Here is a 21,135-nt window from a genome sequence, read left to right on the forward strand (position 1 = left end):
ACAGAATTTATTTCTTTTTGGTGCAAAACCGTTCATTACTTTCCGTGTTCATCACAGCTCTTCTTTTCTCCAAAATACCTAAAATCCCAATGGGCATGACATTGATCCATTTTATTTAAACAGACTGGGTGGATTTCTTTGTGTGTTCTTCTATAGGGCATTCATTATTCAATTTATACTTTATTGTAAGAATAACAACAATAATACAGTTGCCAAATTCCTCCTACTTTAAAAGCATGTCACTGTTTTTGTTCTGTTTCTTAATATAGCTAAATAAAATGTGAATACAAGTCATTTAGCTCTTGTTAAATTACATGATACGGACTTTTTCCTAATGAAATAAATGCTGGTTTATATGTTGTTGTACAATGAAACCGGGCAAAAATTGCCTTGTTTGTGCCTTGTTTTCACTTGTAACTGGCTGGCTAATACATACAAAAGGGCTTACAAGTGATGTAGAATTGCTATTTTATATTCTAGATATTCTCCAGAAATGTAAATTTAATAGAAACATTCCTCATTATTTGGTTGTCAAAAGATTTGTTTGGCTTTTAGTGAAATCAATGTTGATTAACAGTTTACATATTTATCACTAAATAGTTGTAATTTTTAAATATTTGTTGCCCAATGGGAGAAAGCTGCAGACACAGTACAGAAAATTCCTCTTTCCCCTTTGTGTATTGCTTTTGCTCTGTACTCTGGAGCTGCCGCTGCCAGATGTGGACACGCTTCTTTTGGAAGTTAAAGTATCAGTATTAAACACAAGGCTCTGGGTTGTTTGCTTCCCCACCAGAAGGACGTTGTGTGTGGGCGGACTGTTAGCATTTCAAGGTCTGTGCAGAGGCTGGGAAGCTGGATCCTACTGTAAGCAGAGCAACAGATGAGAGTGGGAGTGGGAAGGAACATATATCTCACTGGTTATTTTAAGAAGACAAGTTCCAAGAAGTTCTAAACTCAGATGTAGTACAGAAAACTTGAACAGACCTTCCTGTTTTCAAGGGAATTGTGTGCCTTTACTAAATGCAAAAATTCACAGCTGAGCTAGTGCATGAGATAAGTTACATTTGTTGCCATCTATGCACTGACACAAGTAGCTTCTGGATTTACCTGTTAGTAGTATCATTGCCTTGTTACAGCAGGATTTCCATGTAGACGACTGAAAAATTCATGAGTCTGGCATCTCCATTACCTTTGGCACATTAGTTACGTTCGTCTGTTTTTTATTATGCCTCTGCTTGGCCTTTGCAAGCAACTAATTACAATGTAGCCTGTTTAAAGGCTGAAATCACAACTAACTGTATGTGAGATAATCTGGAGATAAAACCTCTTTATTTGTATTCTGTGGTTCATTACAGGTCCTTCAGCAGCTTTTAAATCACTTCAGAAAAAATAAGGATAAAGTTCTTCTTTTCTCCTTTTCCACAAAGGTGAGCTCCATATGATTTTTATCAATTAATTGCAGCAGCACGTTCTGGAGCTTAAAGTACTGAGGTGACAGCTATCAACCACACTTCCTTTCTTTCTCTACTATGGGAAATGGTAAAGACAGTGTGCTTGTGCTGTACTCCAAAAGCATGTTGAATCCTTATGTTATGTCAGGATAAAAATTGTGACGGTAAAACAAATGTAACACTCTGCCGCCTTCCTTAGAGTTTTTTAAAGTTTTTGTGTTACTTCAGGTGTAGATAGCTCATACTGACTTCAGCTGTTATGTCTCAAGTTAGAGCAATGTCACAGTAAAATACAACTGAAGTATCATATGATCTTTGTGTTAGCACTGAAAGTAGTTAAATTGCCTCTGTTCTACTGGCTTTTGAACATCACCAGTGATGAAACTTCAGCTTTGAGACTTGTTACACCAGATGATTTGAACTGAAAACAATGTTTAATTGGAGCAAGAGATGTATGCATACTCCACTTTTAATCTTTTTAAGGGACTTGCTTCATGATTTTCATGTTAGAGAATAACATGTTTCCTGAAATGGTGCAAAGGGAATATGGTTTTATTTACTTAAATATTTGTAATGATAGCATTAAAAAGTATTAAAAGTAATAATGTGAATGACAGTTCAGAGTCTTAAATATTCAATAATTTTGTGGCTCTAAGGCAGACTGCAAGTTTAATATTTAGATGTATTAATGAAATGTTTGTGTCTTGGGCTGTGCAGTCTCTTTCCTTTTCTCCCTTTTAACTCTGGCTGTACATACTACCCTGTTCCCTCTGCTGGGTGTGGTGCTCAGTTACCATACTTCGAGTCATTATACTCGCTAAGATGGTAGGAAACAGTGTAAGTTCCCTGCCTGCTTCATTCAGCATCACCTAGAAGTGTGATGGCAGCCAGGGTTGGGGGACTGAGTGAGACCACAACAGAACAACATTAATCACCTTGAGTGCTGTACAATCACAGCTAAAGAGTGTCAAGGAGGTTGATATTAAAATGGGGAAGATTTATTCTCAATGCTTGGTCTATTGAAAATATATTTGAGAAGCATGGCCTCTAAGATGATGTTTAATTTAAAAGGTAATAGTCAGCACTTAATCTTTTTTTTTTTATTTTTCCACCCAGTTGCTAGATGTGCTGGAACAATACTGTATGGCTTCTGGGCTAGATTACCGAAGACTTGACGGAAGTACAAAATCAGAAGATAGAGTCAGAATTGTAAGAGAGTTCAACAGCATGCAAGAAATTAACATATGTCTTGTATCTACAATGTAAGAAAATTTAATTTTTCTGTTTCCCTCTGCCTTTTTAGTGTTTAGTAAATAGGTTACTCTGCATGTTACTTGATGACTTGTGAGGGATGACTTTTTTGAGAAAGTGTGTTGTTCTCTTGTCTGTTAGTAAATGTAGACTCACTGCTGTGGACTGAAGCTTCTTAAAGTGTCTGAAGACTTCCTCCCTTCCCTTCTCCTCTGCTTCATGAGGGTTGCTAAGATCTGAAACAAGCGGGTCTTCTGAATCCTAGTTTTACATTTTCACTTGCTGTAGGAGTGAAGAAAACACTATATTCAACTGAAACATTATCTCTTAGTGTTACTGTAATTTATTAACCCACATTAATTGGTGTATGTCTATTTAAAATACTTCAAACAATTATTTGTCTTTTAAAAACATATTTGCCTATGAGATCAGCTTATCAATTTATGATGGGTAGTGATCTTTTTTGAAATAGAGAAATATGTTCAACTAAAATTTATGAAAATATTATAACCCTTCCCCTGTTACTTCCCTGTTTCCTCTTGGTTGAAGTTTGTTGCCAGGCAAGGGCAGAAAGCAAACAAAGAAAAACTTTAATCTTCCTGCCCAGTGGAAAACTCTATGAAACATGGAAATTTGCTTTTCTTGCCTGTACGGTCACTTTGGTCCTTCTTTACTGAAAGTGCATGTGTTGGAGTCAGATAAGAGGCTCCACTACCTCTGTTTAATTAGAAGTTAGATGTAATCTTAAAAGCTGTTACGTGAGCATGTCAGAACTATGTTCAGATACATTCTGGTACACACGGGAAGAGTTGTTGTGTTGGTCATGCACATTTGTTTGTAATCTCTGTCAAATGTGGAACCTGGCCATTCATGCATCCCTGTTCTTGGTCCCTGAAGACCACAAGGAATTACTGCATCTGCAGCATTAGGAAAGACTCTAGTTTGTGCTTCTGTCAATCTAGTTTAGTTGTGTAGTTATAACCTTTCCAGTTCTCTTCCATTAATTTACATAGAAATAAAAATGAAAATCAGATAAACAGAGGTGGACTTTCTCCTTTCAGCTATTAGAGTTTGTGAATACAGAGATTGGTGAGCTTTCCGTGCCTGCTGGTGGTGCTTGAGACGAGACTTGATTCTGTTATTCCTAGAGTTTCTCATCTTAATGAGTGAACAGAAGGAACAAACAATGATGGGATTGCAGTCACTATAACCAGTGTTTACTAAGGAAAACAGAAGGTGCCATTCTTTGCATGGTTTATCACAGATAACAAAAAATTGTCTTTTTGCTTGCTTGATAAACAGTAATGGAAGCAGCTGTAATTTTGTAATCCTTCGGAAATCAGAAAGTTGTTTACTCTAGTTCTACTCTACAAGAGATTCATCCTTCCTCTTACTCGGATTTCAGGCATTAGGACTTCACAGTATATTCTTTATTTCTCAACACATAGTAAGCTGACAGTATTGGGTCATATTCTTCTGTCTGTACTTTCTTGCACAGTTTTTGGCTGACTGTTCTGTGTAGTCAACTTGTATGTGTTCGGAGAGTCCCATTGTTCAAAGAGGCAAATATTGATTTTCAACTGAAGTACTTGCACAATCTTTTGGCTACGAAGATGCATTCTGCAAAGGATTAATTCCCTGCATAGTGATTTTGAGTCTGCCATTACATTCCACTGGTACAGTTAACATGCAGCTTTAAACAGGAAGCTTGAATCTATGAGTTAGTGAGTTACAGTGCAAACAGTGGTGATAATTTCACTGCTAAATTTACAATATTCCTGTTTCATATTCCATTTTTTTTTTATACCAGTAAAATGCTGTTTCTGCCTGGAGTTGCCTGTATATGGTCCATAGACATTTGGCAATCCTGATTTTAATTCTTGGTGAGTTTTTTTGAGAAATAGGACCTTAAACAATAAAGAAAAAAAAAAGCAACGCAAACCAAAAACCTGTCTATCTGCATCTATGTAGCTTAACCTCAAGTATTGCAGCTAATGTTAAAATCAAACATAGTCACATAGCTATCCATAATACTTTTATGAATAGCTGTGATTAATATAGCTATAAGGACAAATATAGTTTATGAGTGTTGAGGGAAAATAAAAATTGATTTCATCAGAGCATGTAAATTCCATCAAACCAGTAGGTATAGACTATGATGTCGGCCTTGAGCTTTATGGAAAAATAGGTATGCATCTGTTGGAACTTCTAGGGCTGAGGAAGTAAAGGCTACTTCACAATACTTCAGTACTGTGCTGGTATTGCTGAGAAAATGTATGATTATTTGTAAGAAAGGAAGGGGATTTTCCGTCATGCTTAGAAACATTAAAATAATTACTAGAGTTGCTATAACTTGCTAGGAAAATGTCCAAACTTGCAACTCCATTGATGCTGCTTAGCCTGAAGAAGGGGAACTACGTATGTACAATACGGAAGTCTGCGCAATCCTGTTCCATTGCAGTGCTCTGGAAGAAATAAGAGCAATAAGAGTTATCATCTTTAAAGCTAGAGCTAGAGCACTATTCTCTGGGTTTTTCACACCAGTGTTTCTCTAGATTAATTCCTACAGAATAATTATAAATGAAAATTTATTTCTGTTTCTCAGTTTTCTTTATTATCTAAAGAGAAGTACTTAGATGATGAAGAGATGATGGTTACAGAAATTTGTAGACAGCTTTTATTGTGAAAGATTACAGTATGCACTTCCATTATTCCTGTAGCATTCTCAATTACTGTCCATTTCTGGAGTGCTGTCCATTACTTTGTACTTTTTCAGGGCTTCACTTGAATTCTTCACAACGATGTTGTAAATAATTTTTAATGTGCATATAGACACATTCAAAGAACTCTCAACCACAAGATTTCACTGAAACAGAGAACTTATAAACTATAAAATATAAACTTAGCTCAGTAAAGGGAATTACATAGTCACAGCTTTCATGAAACCTTTGCTAATGTGATATTGTTTTGTAACTTCTGAACATTGTGGTATTAAGTTGTCAGTAACAGGATATACAAACAGTCTATTAATTTAATAAAGTGTGCAGTTTTAAATAAGATGATATTTTGAAAACTGTTATTGGAACAGAACTGTTATGAGATATTTCATACAGGACTTTTCAGCTGTATTACTGTAATTTGCATGGACCATCTTGCAATAATGACTTTAACCTCTGGTTAAAATATTTAAAATGGAAGATACACAATATTTAAAATGGAAGATACACAATGCACAAACTAACTACCGCATTCATTCTGTCCCTGAAGGATGCAGGAGCCATTCTATTTTCTGTGTTGGAGTATCTAAGTTTTTGTGGCATACCTAAAACTATTGAAAAGTAAAATCTTTATAAAGCTAAGTATCCTGTTTAGTTAATTTTCATAATCTGTTTTACTGACACTAAGGCTTTACACTGAGGTTTAATTTATGTTTCAGTTCCAAATATTGCAGTTTTTTGATGAGAAAACATTTGGAAAAACATGTTGACTTATGTTTCAAACTGTCTCTGCAGTGACAGTTTGGTAAGATGAGAGGCTGAATTCTGTCCTTATGAAAAAGAAATACATGCAAATTTCAAAATAAAGGGATTTTTATTCAGCATTTCAAACTTTGACAGCACTTATCCTCCGGAAACCTCTGTTAACATGGACAGGTTCCCACATCCACTCTACTTCCAGATTTAACTAACCCAACACCACACTCCATCTGGAAGGAAGAGGCCACAACTGTATTTACATTAACAAGGATTCCATGAAGACCAAAAGGTGGCGGGGCTCCATAAGCTTTTGGTATCTGTCTTCATTTATTCACAGCCGTGTAAACGTTAATTTTCCCATTGCTTTAAACAAGCAGGATCTAAAGTAAATGAAATTGGGTTGATGTTTTCAGTTTTGTGGTACCTCATTCAGAAAACAACCCTTGAAATTAGTGCTATATGTCAATGTAACAAGTTGTTGTAATAGTTAAATTAGTAATAATATTTGCCAAGTGCTTGTATACGAAGTTGTCTCTTTTTGTAGAAATGTTGGTTGAGCCAGCTGAAAAGAATTTTCAGCATTTGCTTGTTTTGCAGGTAGAGAGAAGTGGTATTTTCCTCACTTTTATTCCTGCCAAATAGTCCAACTGTGCACATGCCAAACTCATGTAACTGAGCAGTTTTGTTAGATTCAGCAAGAGCATTAGTTAGCTACCTCAGGTTAAGCGTATCCTCAAATTCTTTGCTGACTTGCAGGCTTTACCCAAAAGCACAGTACAGCTGTTGAATGTTTAAGACTATGTAACTGGCATCTCTGTGACTCCTTACCCCCATAGTAGACAATTTTCTTACAGTCATTTTTTTTCCTTGTAATGACAACTATGAATGTTGCTGATAGGTAACTCTGTGATCAACTATATTTTTAACAGTTAACTTACATGCTGTAAAAATATATTTGTGACTGTTGTTAATTCTTAAAGATAACACTTATCCTAGACTGTGACTATTTTAGTGGAAGCTGCATAGCATTATTGTCAAAATTATCTTCTGGGTTTAGAGGAAGTAAAATTTAATGTGGACTTTTTATGTAAGCTATAGTTTTCCTGCTTCTGGAATGTCAACTAGTGTAAAAGTAGTTACGAATTTTAGAATAGTTACTGGGGGAGTTGGCCTGTGTAGGGTGCAGTGAGTATGAAATCAGGACTTTTACTATAGTAAGGTGATAGTAGTCTGTTATGACTCAGCTGATCATATAGTTTGTAATTATTGTCTTGCTACTTAGGTGAGATGACTGCATTTTACAGCAGTGGTTGTTTAAATACTTGGGCCTTGTTAATGTTGACAGTACCACAAAGCTGTACCCCACTATTTTCAGTATCTCTGTTGTGCTCGTTTTTATGTTGGGGAAGGGTATGCTAATATGGACTTAATACACTGGAAGAGAAATTGTTCTGTTTTTCTTACTGTCAAATAGTTCTGTGTTTTCATTTCTGTGTTTTTAGGGCTGGTGGACTGGGTCTTAATTTTGTCGGTGCCAATGTTGTTATATTGTTTGATCCTACATGGAATCCAGCAAATGATCTTCAAGCTATTGACAGGTAACCCCCAAATACAGAATCTAACCCACATCGTACTCTTACAATGAAATGTCCAGCTAAATTAGATTTTAGCCTTGTTCTTGGTTTTAACCCTGAATCTCACTACGAATTTTCCATTTTATTTTTGTGGCACTGTAATGGTGGGCTCAGTAAAAGTAATTAAAAAAAAAAAAAAAAAAAGGCCATAGTTACTCTAACTTCTTCATAATCTCTGCAACAAGTATGTGTGTGTATGGCTGGATGGCATTTTTCCGATGTTTGTCAGGAGAGAGTAGATTGTAATTGCCCCTGGTTCAAGTGATGTTTTGAATTCCAGAATCCTCAAAGAAAATCACTTATGTTCTTTTCTGCTTCACCCTTGTGGAGGTCAGTGTCTCTTCAGCGTTCCCTTCCATCTCAGATATTATGCTACTGGAGGATTTCCAGGAATCTGGATTTTTCCTTCATGGTTTTTTGATCATACAATGTTTCCATGGGAATTCAGGATAGACTTGAATAGCTAAAGTAAAGAATATTGGAAGCCTTCAAAATTCAGTAGATTTATATATCATGAACAGAAATAAACTTCTTTCTCTTTCCCTGTGCAATTCTGTAATTCCATTTTAAGGGTCTTTATGACTTCTAAGAGGTGTTTATGTTCAACTGTTCTAGAGAAATAGATGTGACAGAAATGTGTATTGTTCAAAGGGACTGTCTTTCAAGAATCTTTATAAGATCACTTTTCTATAAATTGGTTGACACTCTTGAATTTTCAGAATATAACCTGTTAGAAGCCTTGGAATTTGTCATTTAGATAGAGCACTGCATGTTTTTTAGCTGTTCTTACTATGTTACAACTTGCAAAGTGCTTTATACAGTTAAGAAAAAACACACTGCCTGAAGTAATCCATGATCCTAATGAAATTAGGAGAGTATCTTGTGCAAGAGCAGATGGAGACGGGGGGGATCAAACAACTGAGAAAACGTAATGCAATATGGATTTTTGAGAGATGGGAGACAGGCCTTGAGATACAAATCGAGGAGACAGCTATTTCACTAGACAGGCCTGGGAGGAAACTTGGAAAACTAAGGAAAAGGGAATGAAATACTGAGGAAAATTTGGAAAAGTAGGGGGAAAAACCTCTCAAAAACCAACCAACTCATTTTGAGTTAATTTAGAGTATTTCTCCTTTATTGGAATGCTTTTATTTTTAAATTTATTTTAATACTCCTAAGAGCACTTTTTTTTTTTTTTTTAAAACGGATACAAAATACGGTTTTAAATATTCCACTGTTCTTGCAGAGCTTATAGGATCGGCCAATGCAAAGATGTTAAAGTGTTTAGACTGATATCCTTGGGAACTGTGGAGGAGATGATGTACTTGCGACAAGTTTATAAACAGGTAAAGTTTGCAAACTATTTAAATTGGGAGCTCTTATTAACTCTTTCAATTACTGAAGGCTCAGCTCGCTTATAGCAAGATTGTAGTTTACCTTGGGTTTATGATATGTGATGTTACCTTAACTTATTAAATGGAGCTATGTCATTTAGCAATTGTCGAAAAACAAAAAAGAGTATTTGTATTGCAAGTTTTTTTGTAACTTTTGACAGTTTAGTTGTGCAATATGCAATTATCAGGTTATACAGAGAACCATTTTATTTAAAAACTTGTAAAATATACAAGTTGTATTTAGTGTCTGCAGCAGGCTGATTCAGGCAGCTTTTTCTTTTTGAAAGGTTTGAGAAAGCAAAGACCTTGCTGGTGCTATAGAAGAAAAGCAAGATGACATTAGTATTCTTCTGCCTTTGAAAACTTGCTTATAAAAGGAGAGGGGAAACAGCTTGTAGTTGATGCTGTTATGAAGATAAGAAGTGATGCTGTCTGCCAGAATATTCAGTCTGAAACAACCGCTCTCTCTAAATTTTGCTACTTCTGTTGATAGGTTTAAAAGCCTAAGAGTGGTAAAAACAAAGTGTGTGGTTTGAGGAACACGTAATCTAGCAACTGCTTCCTAATGAGATCAGAATTAAAACAACAAAATAATCAAACATGAACAATGAAGAGCAGGCTGCAGAATAAGAAACTAGGTGAAATATGAATGTGTCTTTCTCAATACAAGTTAAGAGGTAAGATGATTGGCTTTAAGTTAAGATATTGACATTATAGGCTTATAAACTTGGAGAAAGGAAGAAAATTAGTGAGGCACAATTGTCCTGAAGAATGTATTGCATAGAAAAGGCAAAGTATATCACCTCAGCAGGTTTCATGAAATTTTATGAATTAACATAATAATTTAAATTTTTGGCCATAAATAGGAAAACTTTGGTATTGAGTTTTCAGTGACAAGCACCCTCCTGTAGCTGGACCATTTACAGGGAGGAGGTAGGAGGCTGAGTGAATAGGATATGCAATAACAGACAGATTGTCATTATCCTCATTCTTACCTGTCACTTACTTAAATCTGTGTAAGGTTCTAGGATCAAGTATTTAGACAGGGTATCTGATTTCACAGAGCACGAAGTCAGAAACCCCACAGCTAGAAGATCAAATCTTGAGCTGCTCTCAGTAATCTGTATGGCCTGCTTTAAAATACCACTTTCAAAGGTGTAACAGTGGTATTTTACCTGACATACATTCAGTGTTTTATAGAAGGCAAACCAATTAAAGTTCTGTTTAATTTTGACAAAATTATCTAAATAAAAAAGAGGAAACTTGTTAAAAAGAACTTAGAAGTAGTAGGTGATGGGCTGATGTGCTCACAGGTAATTGAGCACTTTTCAGAGACTCTGTATCAGAAGCTCAGAATGAAGAAGACAGTGTATTAGTAGTTGAAATCACATAGTAATTAGGTGAGTTAAATATAAAACACAGTCCAAAAACTGCTTTTGAAGGACAGTGGTCTAAAAACGTAAAAGCTAATAATTTAGTTTTTGAACACATCAGGAGCAGGAATTGCATAGCTTTATGGGCATTACTTTAGCAAAGCTTAAAGGAGTGTTCATTGCAAAAAAACCCACTTGATTTGTTCTTTATGTCCACATTCATGGAAAAGCTTAGAAAGCATTCTGTTCTAAAGTTTCTCTTGTGTGGAGAATGTTTGTGGATCGATTTCAACAGTAAGTATCAGTAGGAGAGATCTCTGAAAGGCTAACAAAATGATCAATAGGAGATTACGGTCAACTATATTCACTAAAATCATGAAGGAGCGAGTTGTGCTTCACAGACGTCTTCAGAGTTGGCGATGTTGTAGATAAACACCTGGATAATATTGTCTGCTTAGATTTCTAAAAGGCATGTATAAAACTTCTTGAAAGGCCCTTTATTGTGTATGTTGTTTTTTTTTCAAGTTGACTTGTGTTTTTCCAAGTTGAATAAGAAGCAATAAATGGGGTAATTTTAAATCTGGAAATTCATTTTTTTTCTTTGGTCTACACGTGGATTTCATTCTGTGCTATTGACACAGTTAGGAAATTTTCAGTAAGTTGTGAAGAATTATCTGCTGTTGAAAATTCCAAAAGCATGAGTACATGTGGATGTGTGGCTTTTAGTGAGCGATAGAAACGTGGTCCCAGAACTAAATGTTGTCCTCCATCCTTTTCGTGAAATGAATTTATCTGAAAATGCTTTATGTTTGCAGTGTACTCTTACTGAGGGATCTGTTTGCTTTCAAAATTGCTGAATTTCTTCTATTGGTTGTGTTTAGTTGTCTGACCTAGCCATATGTGATCACAGAGTCTAATATAAATAAAATTGAAATCTAACATAATAGAAACCTGAGAGACAGGGAACTACTGGAGAGAGTCCTACATAGGGCAACCAAGATGATTAAGGGATTGGAGCACCTCCCTTACGAGAAAAGGCTCAAAGAGCTGGGGCTCTTTAGTCTGGAGAAGAGAAGACTGAGGGGAGACCTAATCTATGTTTACAAGTTCCTAAAGGGTGGGTTGAAGGATGATGGAGCCAGACTCTTTTCAGTGGTTCCCAGCGGTAGGACGAGGAGCAACGGGCACAAGCTGGAACATGGGAAGTTCCACTCAAAAATGAGGAAGAACTTCTTTAGGGTGAGGGTGGCAGAGCCCTGGAACAGGCTGCCCAGGGAGGTTGTGGAGTCCCCTTCCCTGGAGATTTTCAAGACCCGCCTGGATGCAGTCCTGAGTGATGTGCTCTGGGCAATCCTGCTTTGGCAGGGGAGTTGGACTAGATGATCTCTAGAGGTCCCTTCCAACTCTGTCGAATCTGTGAATCTATGTAGCCTAAAGCATGCTTTTGTAAATACCATGCATAATTCAAGAAAGAGTCAACTGTGCTTAGCTGAAGTAGAGTTTGACTGTGTAGTTACTAGTCTGCATAATTCAAGAGGTGCTGTCTAGGAAAGTACCTGTTTGGTGCTAGAACTAGAAGTGTGTAGAAGTGAAGAATTACCAATTGCCAAGAGACAGTTACAAAAAATATTTCACGTCTGGTATCCATAAAACCATGTTTTTGACATTCTTCCACTTAAAGTCAAATGTACCAATTATGTATGTGTTGAAACTTTCCAGTCATAGGAATGCAGCTAAACCTGCCTGGCTTCAAAAATGTTTTCATTCTGGCTGACAAACTATTTACTTGTCTTTCCTTTTCACCTGGAAGATTTTTAAGTCACTTCTGTTCAATCTATTTTACAAGAATGCATGATAATTAAAACATTCACAGATAAAGTAATCCTGTAGCTTTTCTGTAGTCCTTTCCACGTAAGCATGCAATGCAAATGACTATGAAAACATATTAAGAATTTAATATTGAGGAGAGATAAGCAGTCAAGATACAGAGAAGTGTCAGTAGCATGTATAGTGGGTATCTGAAATTAGACAACAGTGAAGTAAAAGACTTGATATACTTTTTCTTTTTTTTATTATTCCTTAAAACCAAGCAGGTTCTTATTATACCACACTCTATTATACCAATGTCTGCCAGGGAAATTAAAGCAAAATATCCTCCGTTAGGAATTTCTGCTTGCTCCAACTAAAGCTGTGTATATAATGTGGATGCCAGGAAATTCTGACATGTTGTTGGTGAAAACACTTCTGAAATCTCTTGTGTTGTTCTGTTATAGCAACTTCACTGCGCGGTGATTGGAAGTGAAAATGCCAAGAGGTATTTTGAGGCAGTGCAAGGATCAAAGGAACACCAAGGAGAGCTTTTCGGGATCCATAACCTTTTCAAACTCAGGATTCATGGGTCCTGTCTTACCAAAGACATCCTGGAGGTATAAAGTCTTAGGTTTTTACTTCTGGATATTAGTTTTACTTTTTTTTTTTCCTTTCCTCATGAGATATTTTCATTCAAAATTATGACAAAATACTTCATAAAACAGAGAAGCTTAAACAGTGCCTGTCTGTGCAGTGCCTTAAACGACGTAGGCATGCTAATTTCTTGCTTTGATGTACACCAGATACATTTCTTTGAATCAAACAAAAAAAAATGCAAGACGTTTGGATTGTAAGCTCCAAATGCTTTCTAATATATTTCTTTTCCTAATAAAAATGCTGTAACTTATTATTGGGGTACATTCACGTACTGTCAACATTGTGCATAAATATCTTTTATTCATCAACATCTCAGAATGACCTTTTAAAGCCAAAATAGTAACCTTTGTGTAGTACATTTTGAGATGTCAAAACCTGTTCAATAAAATGTATTTTATCATGCTAGATTTTAAAAATTTACACGGTGGAAGTAAATAACTGAGGCTTCCTATTTTAAGATTAATTTCTTAATGAATCTTAAGTAATCATCTCTTAATGATTAATTTCTTAACAGTTACTGTAAAAAGAATGTTGGCACAATTCCATAGCATATAGTGCATGCTGGTTATAAGTATATGCATTGTGATACCTTTTTCTAGCCAGAGTGTTTGCTGCAGTGAACTTGCATCTGGAATTTATTGCAGCTTTCTTCTTTCCATCCTTCCTTTTATTTTGTTATTTTGTCTACACTAGGAAGAGGCTGGGGAATGTGATATAGCAGTATAGAGGCAGCATTGCCAAAAGAGTGATGTGTTGTAAAAACACGTACTTTGGGGATGTTAAGCTGAAAAGTTTTCTAAATTAAATCTAAATTAAAACATGGTAGACCAGATATTAAAGTTAAGAATATGTAATATAAAGTATATATATATATATATATATAGTATATAATAATAGAATATATTTATATTATAAATATGTAATATAAATACTACATGTAAATATATAGTAATATAATATAAATTTAGTGTATATATAATATAATGGTAAGAATTATTTAAACAGTGTATGCATAAGATCCTCCCAGTTTATGCAATATGTTACTTTTCCAGCAGGTTATAGGTTAGATCAAAGAGCAGTAAGTGTCAAAATGTAAGTCTTAGTCTGGACTTTGCTGATTGTTACTTCTGATGCTTATGTATCTGTAGAAAAAAAAATCTATTTTGTTTTTTTCCTGGGCCTGCCTTTTTTAGCCTGAGCAGACACAGTTTTGATTCTGTACATTCTTGATTGTTATAGAGGGAAGGGCGAGTAGAAGCAGGAGTCATGACTGCGACTACATGGCTAAATGAAGAGATTCCTCCAGACAGCTCAGAAAAGGTAAAGTATCTTTGTGGACTACAAACCAGAGCATGTCCCTCTAGGTCTTGGTACTACAGTGGCAAATGTAGACAGTATGTTGTTAGGCTGGTAATGCTTTTAGTCTAGGTTGCACTTGCCATCTTTTATTGTCTCTTTGCCCTTAGTTTTACATATTGTAAAACATTAGATAATGACATGCTGTCCGTCTTTAAAGTGGAATATTCTAAAATCTGGTAATATGGTAATCTGTGGTCTTGACAACACTTTGATATCCTCAGTCTGAATGAAGGTGTTACTAAATATACTGTTATTACAGAGCAATATTTTTTACTGAAGTGATCTCTGTAAAGTCTTCAGGGTGACAGTCTTATGATATGACATAGCACGACGCATGATATGACAGCCTTCTGATCAAGAAGTCAGTTGAGAGTCGTAACACCTACTGTTTAGAAGATACTGGATAAGGAAGTATGGAAAGGAATACAATTGATTTAGAGGACTGAAAACTTGCTTCAGATCTCTGCGGAAGACATGGGCTATTAGGTTAATGTAATCCAAATCAGTGATCAGTTCAATGCTGGCATTGTTTTTTTTTTCTTTTCTTTTTTATATATCTAATAATTTCCTTCTGGAACAAGATTTTTTTTTTTTCTCCTGTAAAGGCTTGGTTTAATGGGAGCATTTTTATGAATGTTTTTGACTGAAGACTGTGTTCAGATGATTTGGGAAACAAACAATTAGGTCTACAATATGGTGTGGAAAATATCATCAAATTAGATCACACTGAACAACACTGAAAATTAGCCAGTGTCTCTTACGCTTTTTGGAGACTTCTGTGGGTAAATGTTTGTATTAATTTAAATCAGGATGCCATGGCTTTAGTCATAACCTCACACTGCTAATGTATCACTGTGTGGTCATGCTCTCAGAGTGGATTTGGTGACCAACAGTAACTTTTTTAGCTTGTGTTAAATGCTTTTTGATAAGTAGGGTGGATATCAAAATTAACATATTAATTTTAAAACTTCATGTACAAGAGTTTTATATTTACCCTTCTGACTTTTCATTTGTTGTAATTCTTAAATCTCAGCACACAGTTTTGGAGTTCTGTTCTGGAATTCAGTAACTTCTAGAAATTTTAAGGTTCCCTGGAGTTAATTTTGGTTTGATTACAGTAGGCCTTAACTAATTTTAAAAGCTGAATTTTAGGTACTCGTAGCTCTTTTAACTATGTTAACCTCCATATACAAGGAGGTTTATTAGGTTTTTTTTCTGAATGTCATTACACACCACTAAGGTTTGAATCATGAAGTCAGTTTTCAAACTGCCTTGAAAGATGAAAAGTTGCAACAAGATCAGTATAAACTAGAAAAATATGGGTGTGGATTGTGAAGACATAGGTTGTATTAGATGTGTGCAGCATATATAGTTTCATTTATATGTTTGGTTATTTTCATTGTTCTGCTAAAAATCTGACAATGACTTTCCTATAATTTCTCTCTCTTATTTGTTTTGCATTTGCTTGCTATTTGTGTATTATACTATTTTGTGTATTTTTTGATTATGTATCATAGCAAAAATCCACTTCTTTACACTGCTTTGGAATTAGATGTGTTCCTTATATTATGTTTTTAATACCTTTGCTGTAAATTGCTTTCATTTTTAGCATGAACAACTAGACTGCAAAGAAGATAAAGACCCCAGAAACATTCAAGCACAATTAAAGAGAGAAGTAATGGATATTTGTGATGACTTTAGTGATGATGATATTCTGGAAACTTCTGTGAAAAAATGTGACAAAAGGAAGCCTTGCAATACAAATAATTCAATGGTAGCAAAAGGACAGCTTTCCTTAATGCAGTGTGGATTCTCTAAGTTGTTGCAGAGAGAAATTGAAACTACCAAAGAAGAGTATAATAGTTATAACTCTTATAATTCAAATTCTGATAATCAGGCTATAAGAATAAATGTAAATAGCAAGCTTAGTAATTTTCAAAATTGTCAAAGCCATATGCATGGGTTGGAGTATGGGAAAGGTACGCAGTCACCGAGTGGAACTGATAAACGAGGTATGCGTAGTACAGACAGCCTTGTTTTATTGGGCTCTGAGGAGGACGGGGACAGAGAAAGTGAGGATGGTTGCATTTCAAAGCAAAGTGATGTAGTCATTGAAACTGAATGGAGTTCTGCAGAGAGTGATGATATCATCTTTCCTACTCAAGTTCCAGCACACCAGCAACCAGCGCTTACTAAAAAAGTTGAAATTTACAGGTCAGCATCTGAAAACTGTGAAGAGTTAGCAAAAGAAAAAGATAGGTTGGTATTTAAGGGAGACAGTAGGCAACGTGGATTCCATAGTACTGAGTCAAATTTCAGCAAAGTCACGTCTTCTGAAGACATCAAGAACAGCACAAGAGATTTGAAAGAGGCAAGCGACGTAAGTGATGAGTCCGATGATATTGAAATTTCTTATAGATCTGAATCAAAGTTAAAAACTTCCAGCCTTCTGAAATGGAAAGACAGGCATGCCCGTAGCAATGGACTATGTAGCTTCTCCAAATCTCTGCTACAATCAAAGAAGCCCAATAGAAAAGAAAAGGAAAGTGATTCTCAGCATATAGATGAATTTTCGTCCTCTGAAGATAACTTACCAGTTGAGAAAATTCATGCCAGAAAGAGAAGCTATAAGTGTAAGAGACAGAGAGACAGAGTTCAGTTTGGGTCTAAAATGCTTCATCCTATTCAAAATACCTCTGTTGCACAAATGAAGTCTAGCAATTATGCTGTACATAGAACTTCTGCAAGTAAAGCTGAATTTGAACATCAAGAGCAAAAAGTAGAATCAATGGACAGGTATTTAGGTAAGTAGTAATTTAATTTAATTGATTTTATTTCAACTAAAATAGTAGCATATGTTTAGTTTATCATTGTTGGCAGGTTTTAAGTTCTTCCTGCTTATATATGTTTTTGTTACAAGATACTAATAAATGCTGTGCTGAATTATTTAGTAATGTCTTTCTGTATCTCTCTTTTTTACCTCTTAGACTTACTTTCCTGTCTTCTGAGATATAGGTACTGTCTGCTGAAAGATGCTAAGACTGCAGATTTATTAAGAATTCACAACAATTTACATATATAAACTGTAAAACCTTAAGTCTTGACAGGACTGTTAAGGTTTTTTTCATGTACATAACCCTTTATTTGTGTGATTTGGGTATTTGAAACACCATGTAGAAGATTTCATTCTGTTTGAGACTTAACTTTAAATATTAATATTGCAGCTATTAAGTCATAGATGCTTTGAAACTTTATCCATCTGAAAAAAAAAATCACATTGAAACCAAAGCAGTATTAAACTGCCAGGATAAATCTGAATAAGTGTAGTGGTGGTTGTTCATCTCATAGAGCTGAGAAAATTGGTGCTGAGTGAAATAATAACTAATTTTACAACTTTAATGTAAAACTTTTTTAAATTACAATATCCTTCTTCATCATAACTGTATCTTTCATGATTTTAGAATAAGTCTTTGATTATATCTTTCTCCTACTATATCAGATGGTGTTCAAGAAGTGGCATATATTCATTCAAATCAGAATGTGGTTGGATCCAGCAAGGCTGAGAATCACTTGAGCCGGTGGGCAGTGCGAGATGTATTTGAGTTGAAGCAGTTTTCCCAGCTCCCTGCTAATGTAGCAGTCTGTAGTGCCAAGGTAAAGAGAAATGTTTAGGAAATGTTGTTTTTACTGTTTTACTCCCTTTTTTCATCTTAAAAAGCTCTAACAAACTTGTTTTTCTGTTATTGGCCACCATGTACGATCAAAGTCACTGAGCATGGGAAGAGGAGGAGGCTCAAATGGAGGTCTAATAAGTTTTGGTTTGTTTTTTTGGTTTGTTTGTTTGGTTGGTTTTTTTTCCTTTTTGCATTAGCCAGCTCTGAAAGAGTTGGGAATTAAGCAGCAGAGCACCCTCTGTGGGATTTTCTGAGAGAAGTGGTGAGATTAAAGATTGAGTGTTTGAGATCAAATTCTGTACCGTGTTTTTCTGATTTGAGGCTTGAAAAAACTTCCAGTTGGTCCTGGATCCGTTTAACAAAAATCCACTTGCCACAGTACATGCTTGAATCTCTATGGCATATAGTCAAACATAAATCAGTTTGCACTTTTTTTTTTGGGGGGGAGGGAGGGGTTGCAGATGCTATAGTAGGTTAAAGGTCGTTATTGTTTAAGCGTAATGTCTGAAATGTAAAACTAGCATTTACTGGAAGTGCTCATTTGCATCAACAGATACATTTTATGCTTTTTATTTGTCATGCATCTTACTAAATTACATTTGGAATACATACAAATCTGAAATAAATTCAGGTACAGCTTCCAGGTTTTTGTTCTTTTCCATAGTGGTTTTAAGCTATGCTGATTATCCAGACACTTTGTTGTTTGCCTGTAATAAACATTTGCCTTTTCCTAGACTGATTCTTAAGTTAAACCACAAGCATAGAATAGGTAATTGGAGAATGTGCAGTTAGTCTTTACAAACATATTAGTAATTGCTACAAAAATTGTAGACAGAACACTGTGTTGTTCTGGGGTGTTGAACATTCACAGTGGCTAAAAGAATTTCTTCCAGTGTTGTTGATGTACTGTATTTAATTAAGCCATTAGCAGGGATGCCAGTGAATTTTTGCACTGGGAAGATCAAACCAGGCCAACCAGTAAAAGTGAGGCCTTTTCAATTCTAACACATTTGCATTAGAATGTCCCATATTAACAGAAAAGTTGGTTAAAAATGATGCAGAATACTGTGGAAAGGCAATGGCAGACATTATTAATAAAACTAAGTATCAAGGAAAGCAAACTTTGAAGAGAGCAACTTGAATACATGTCTTGTTCATCAACGTTTGTTCAAAACTAGTTTATAGAACTCATTGTTCATGTAACTTCCATGTCATTATTTAGAGTTGTGTGACTGCAACTATTACAAATTAACCTCTCTATAAAATTGTCAGTCAGTTTTTTGAAGATGTCTGTTTTCCCCTCAGAAGTGACAGTAGTATCAATTTTTTTTGAGATTTAAGTAGGAAGAAAAGCATCAATAATTATGGAGAAGGCTGCCTCTCTTCCTTTGCTTCCTGTTCTTTCTTTGACGTAGAGGCACTAATCTAGAAATAATCCCTAGATGGTTGCCTATTCTTAAATGTGGAGCTTTGAATTTTTTGCATTTGAATTAGAAAAAAAGAGATGCCAGATCTTCATAGACAACTTTGAAATATGATCTATTTAGAATATGACTGTACTATTTTTCTTTCTTCCTTATTTTAGTTTTATTTTAAAGAAGAACATAATCATTGTTGCTTTTCTGGTCATCAGTCTTTGTTGGTCATTTTTCACTTATTTGCCATCAGTTTAATCCAAGACATTCACTGTCAGAGCAACTAATTGTGTAATAAGGAGAATGCTAATTTCAAATGAAGTTTAATAATAGATAAAATAGCATTCTCTGTAGTATTAAAAATACAGCTGAACAGTTTAAATTTCCATTATTACTTCTTGGTAAATAAAATTAAGGTACTAAATACTGGAATGTTGATTGTAACCTGATAATTACTGAAAGAAAAACAAAAGTTTTGTCAGCTGAAGTTTGTCGCTAGTGTTGCTTACTAGCATAATTGTTCTGACTGTTTCTCAGAAATGGTGTAACTGCTCCTGCTTGCTCTGGGTATTAATGATCACATTCTTAATTAGAAGCTTTTTTACAGTGTATTTATTTTGAATCTTTATTTGATAGCATCATGAAGACTCCTGAATAATGCCCTGATAATATTTATGTCCCTTTTTTAGCACATTTAATCAAGTTGTCTTATGTCTTAAGTAAGAGTGATCGAAAAGTGATCTCTTCCTCTTGTTTCATAGATAGATCTTTAGGGGACAAAAGTAAAATGTCCTTTGTGCTGTTCAGTTTACCTGTGCTAACTGTCTTCCTGCTTTGCAGTTTTACTCTGCAATCTGTCTATAATAATGCATTTCTGACTTAATAAAATTCAAATAATTTTTTTTTAAGAAATGGCTAATATCTCTGGGAAAGGAATGCACAAACACTTAAAAGCTAGCAAAGTGCTCCATTGAAGGGGATCAGCTGTAAGTTAGAAAATACAGCCTTTCCTACAATTCTTAGTTGAAGAAAGAGTGAAACATTTTTGCTTCTTGCTTACATATGTATCTAGAAAGACAGGTGTAATAATGTTGTAATAAGTTAGTAGGAGAAAGTAATGAATAGTAAGCAAAAGTAATCCATAAGATAACCTTTTGTAAGAACATTGCCATTTTGTTGACTTCTTGCTATTGACTAGTCATCGCACTTTGGCTTCACTAAATTCCCATGAACTTTAGGTGAAGTTCTTTAGTTTCAGTAGCATATTTATGGAAATTAGGTGAATATGAGTTACACCAAAAATAAATTGATAGAAAGCAATATAAAAGAAGTTTTCTTCCTGGTTTTCTCCCTGCAGTAGATAAAAGGCATATATATATAAATGAGGTTTATTAATCTTTCCTTTATTGCTGAAGCATGGCGACTAATGTAGTCACTTGAGTTGCAGAAGCTGCTTAAAACTGGAGCAGGCTGCAAAACCTGTGAGGACTCTTCCTTCAAAGTCAGAGTTTGCATGGGAAGATCCTTGAGAGCCAAGGTAGAAGGGATGGGAGGCAGGGAGTTTTGTTCCTCAAAAGAGAACTTTGAAGGTATGTAGAACATCTAATTTAAGAACATAAGTGACTAATGAGTACGTAAGCTT

At 35.2% G+C, this 21,135-nt stretch overlaps 1 protein-coding gene across 3 annotated transcripts in view; it reads left to right on the forward strand.

The window, feature by feature from the left end:
- The window catches only part of ERCC6L2 (excision repair cross-complementation group 6 like 2), a 56,840-nt gene that overhangs the window by 21,093 nt on the left and 14,612 nt on the right, over nt 1–21,135 (forward strand). For 2 of the 3 annotated variants that reach the window (XM_014936672.1, XM_014936680.1), the window contains exons 10-17: nt 1,356–1,427; nt 2,568–2,713; nt 7,681–7,776; nt 9,059–9,158; nt 12,853–13,005; nt 14,285–14,365; nt 16,014–17,208; nt 17,904–18,058. In XM_014936672.1, the coding sequence (XP_014792158.1) occupies nt 1,356–1,427; nt 2,568–2,713; nt 7,681–7,776; nt 9,059–9,158; nt 12,853–13,005; nt 14,285–14,365; nt 16,014–17,208; nt 17,904–18,058 (1,998 nt within the window). Of the gene's footprint in view, nt 1–1,355; nt 1,428–2,567; nt 2,714–7,680; nt 7,777–9,058; nt 9,159–12,852; nt 13,012–14,284; nt 14,366–16,013; nt 17,209–17,903; nt 18,059–21,135 lie in introns of those variants that run through there. The other variant, XM_014936686.1, reaches the window with a different exon arrangement.

This window comes from Calidris pugnax, unplaced genomic scaffold (assembly GCF_001431845.1).
Source record: "Calidris pugnax isolate Ruff unplaced genomic scaffold, ASM143184v1 scaffold2, whole genome shotgun sequence".
Classification (NCBI taxonomy): Eukaryota; Metazoa; Chordata; class Aves; order Charadriiformes; family Scolopacidae; genus Calidris; species Calidris pugnax.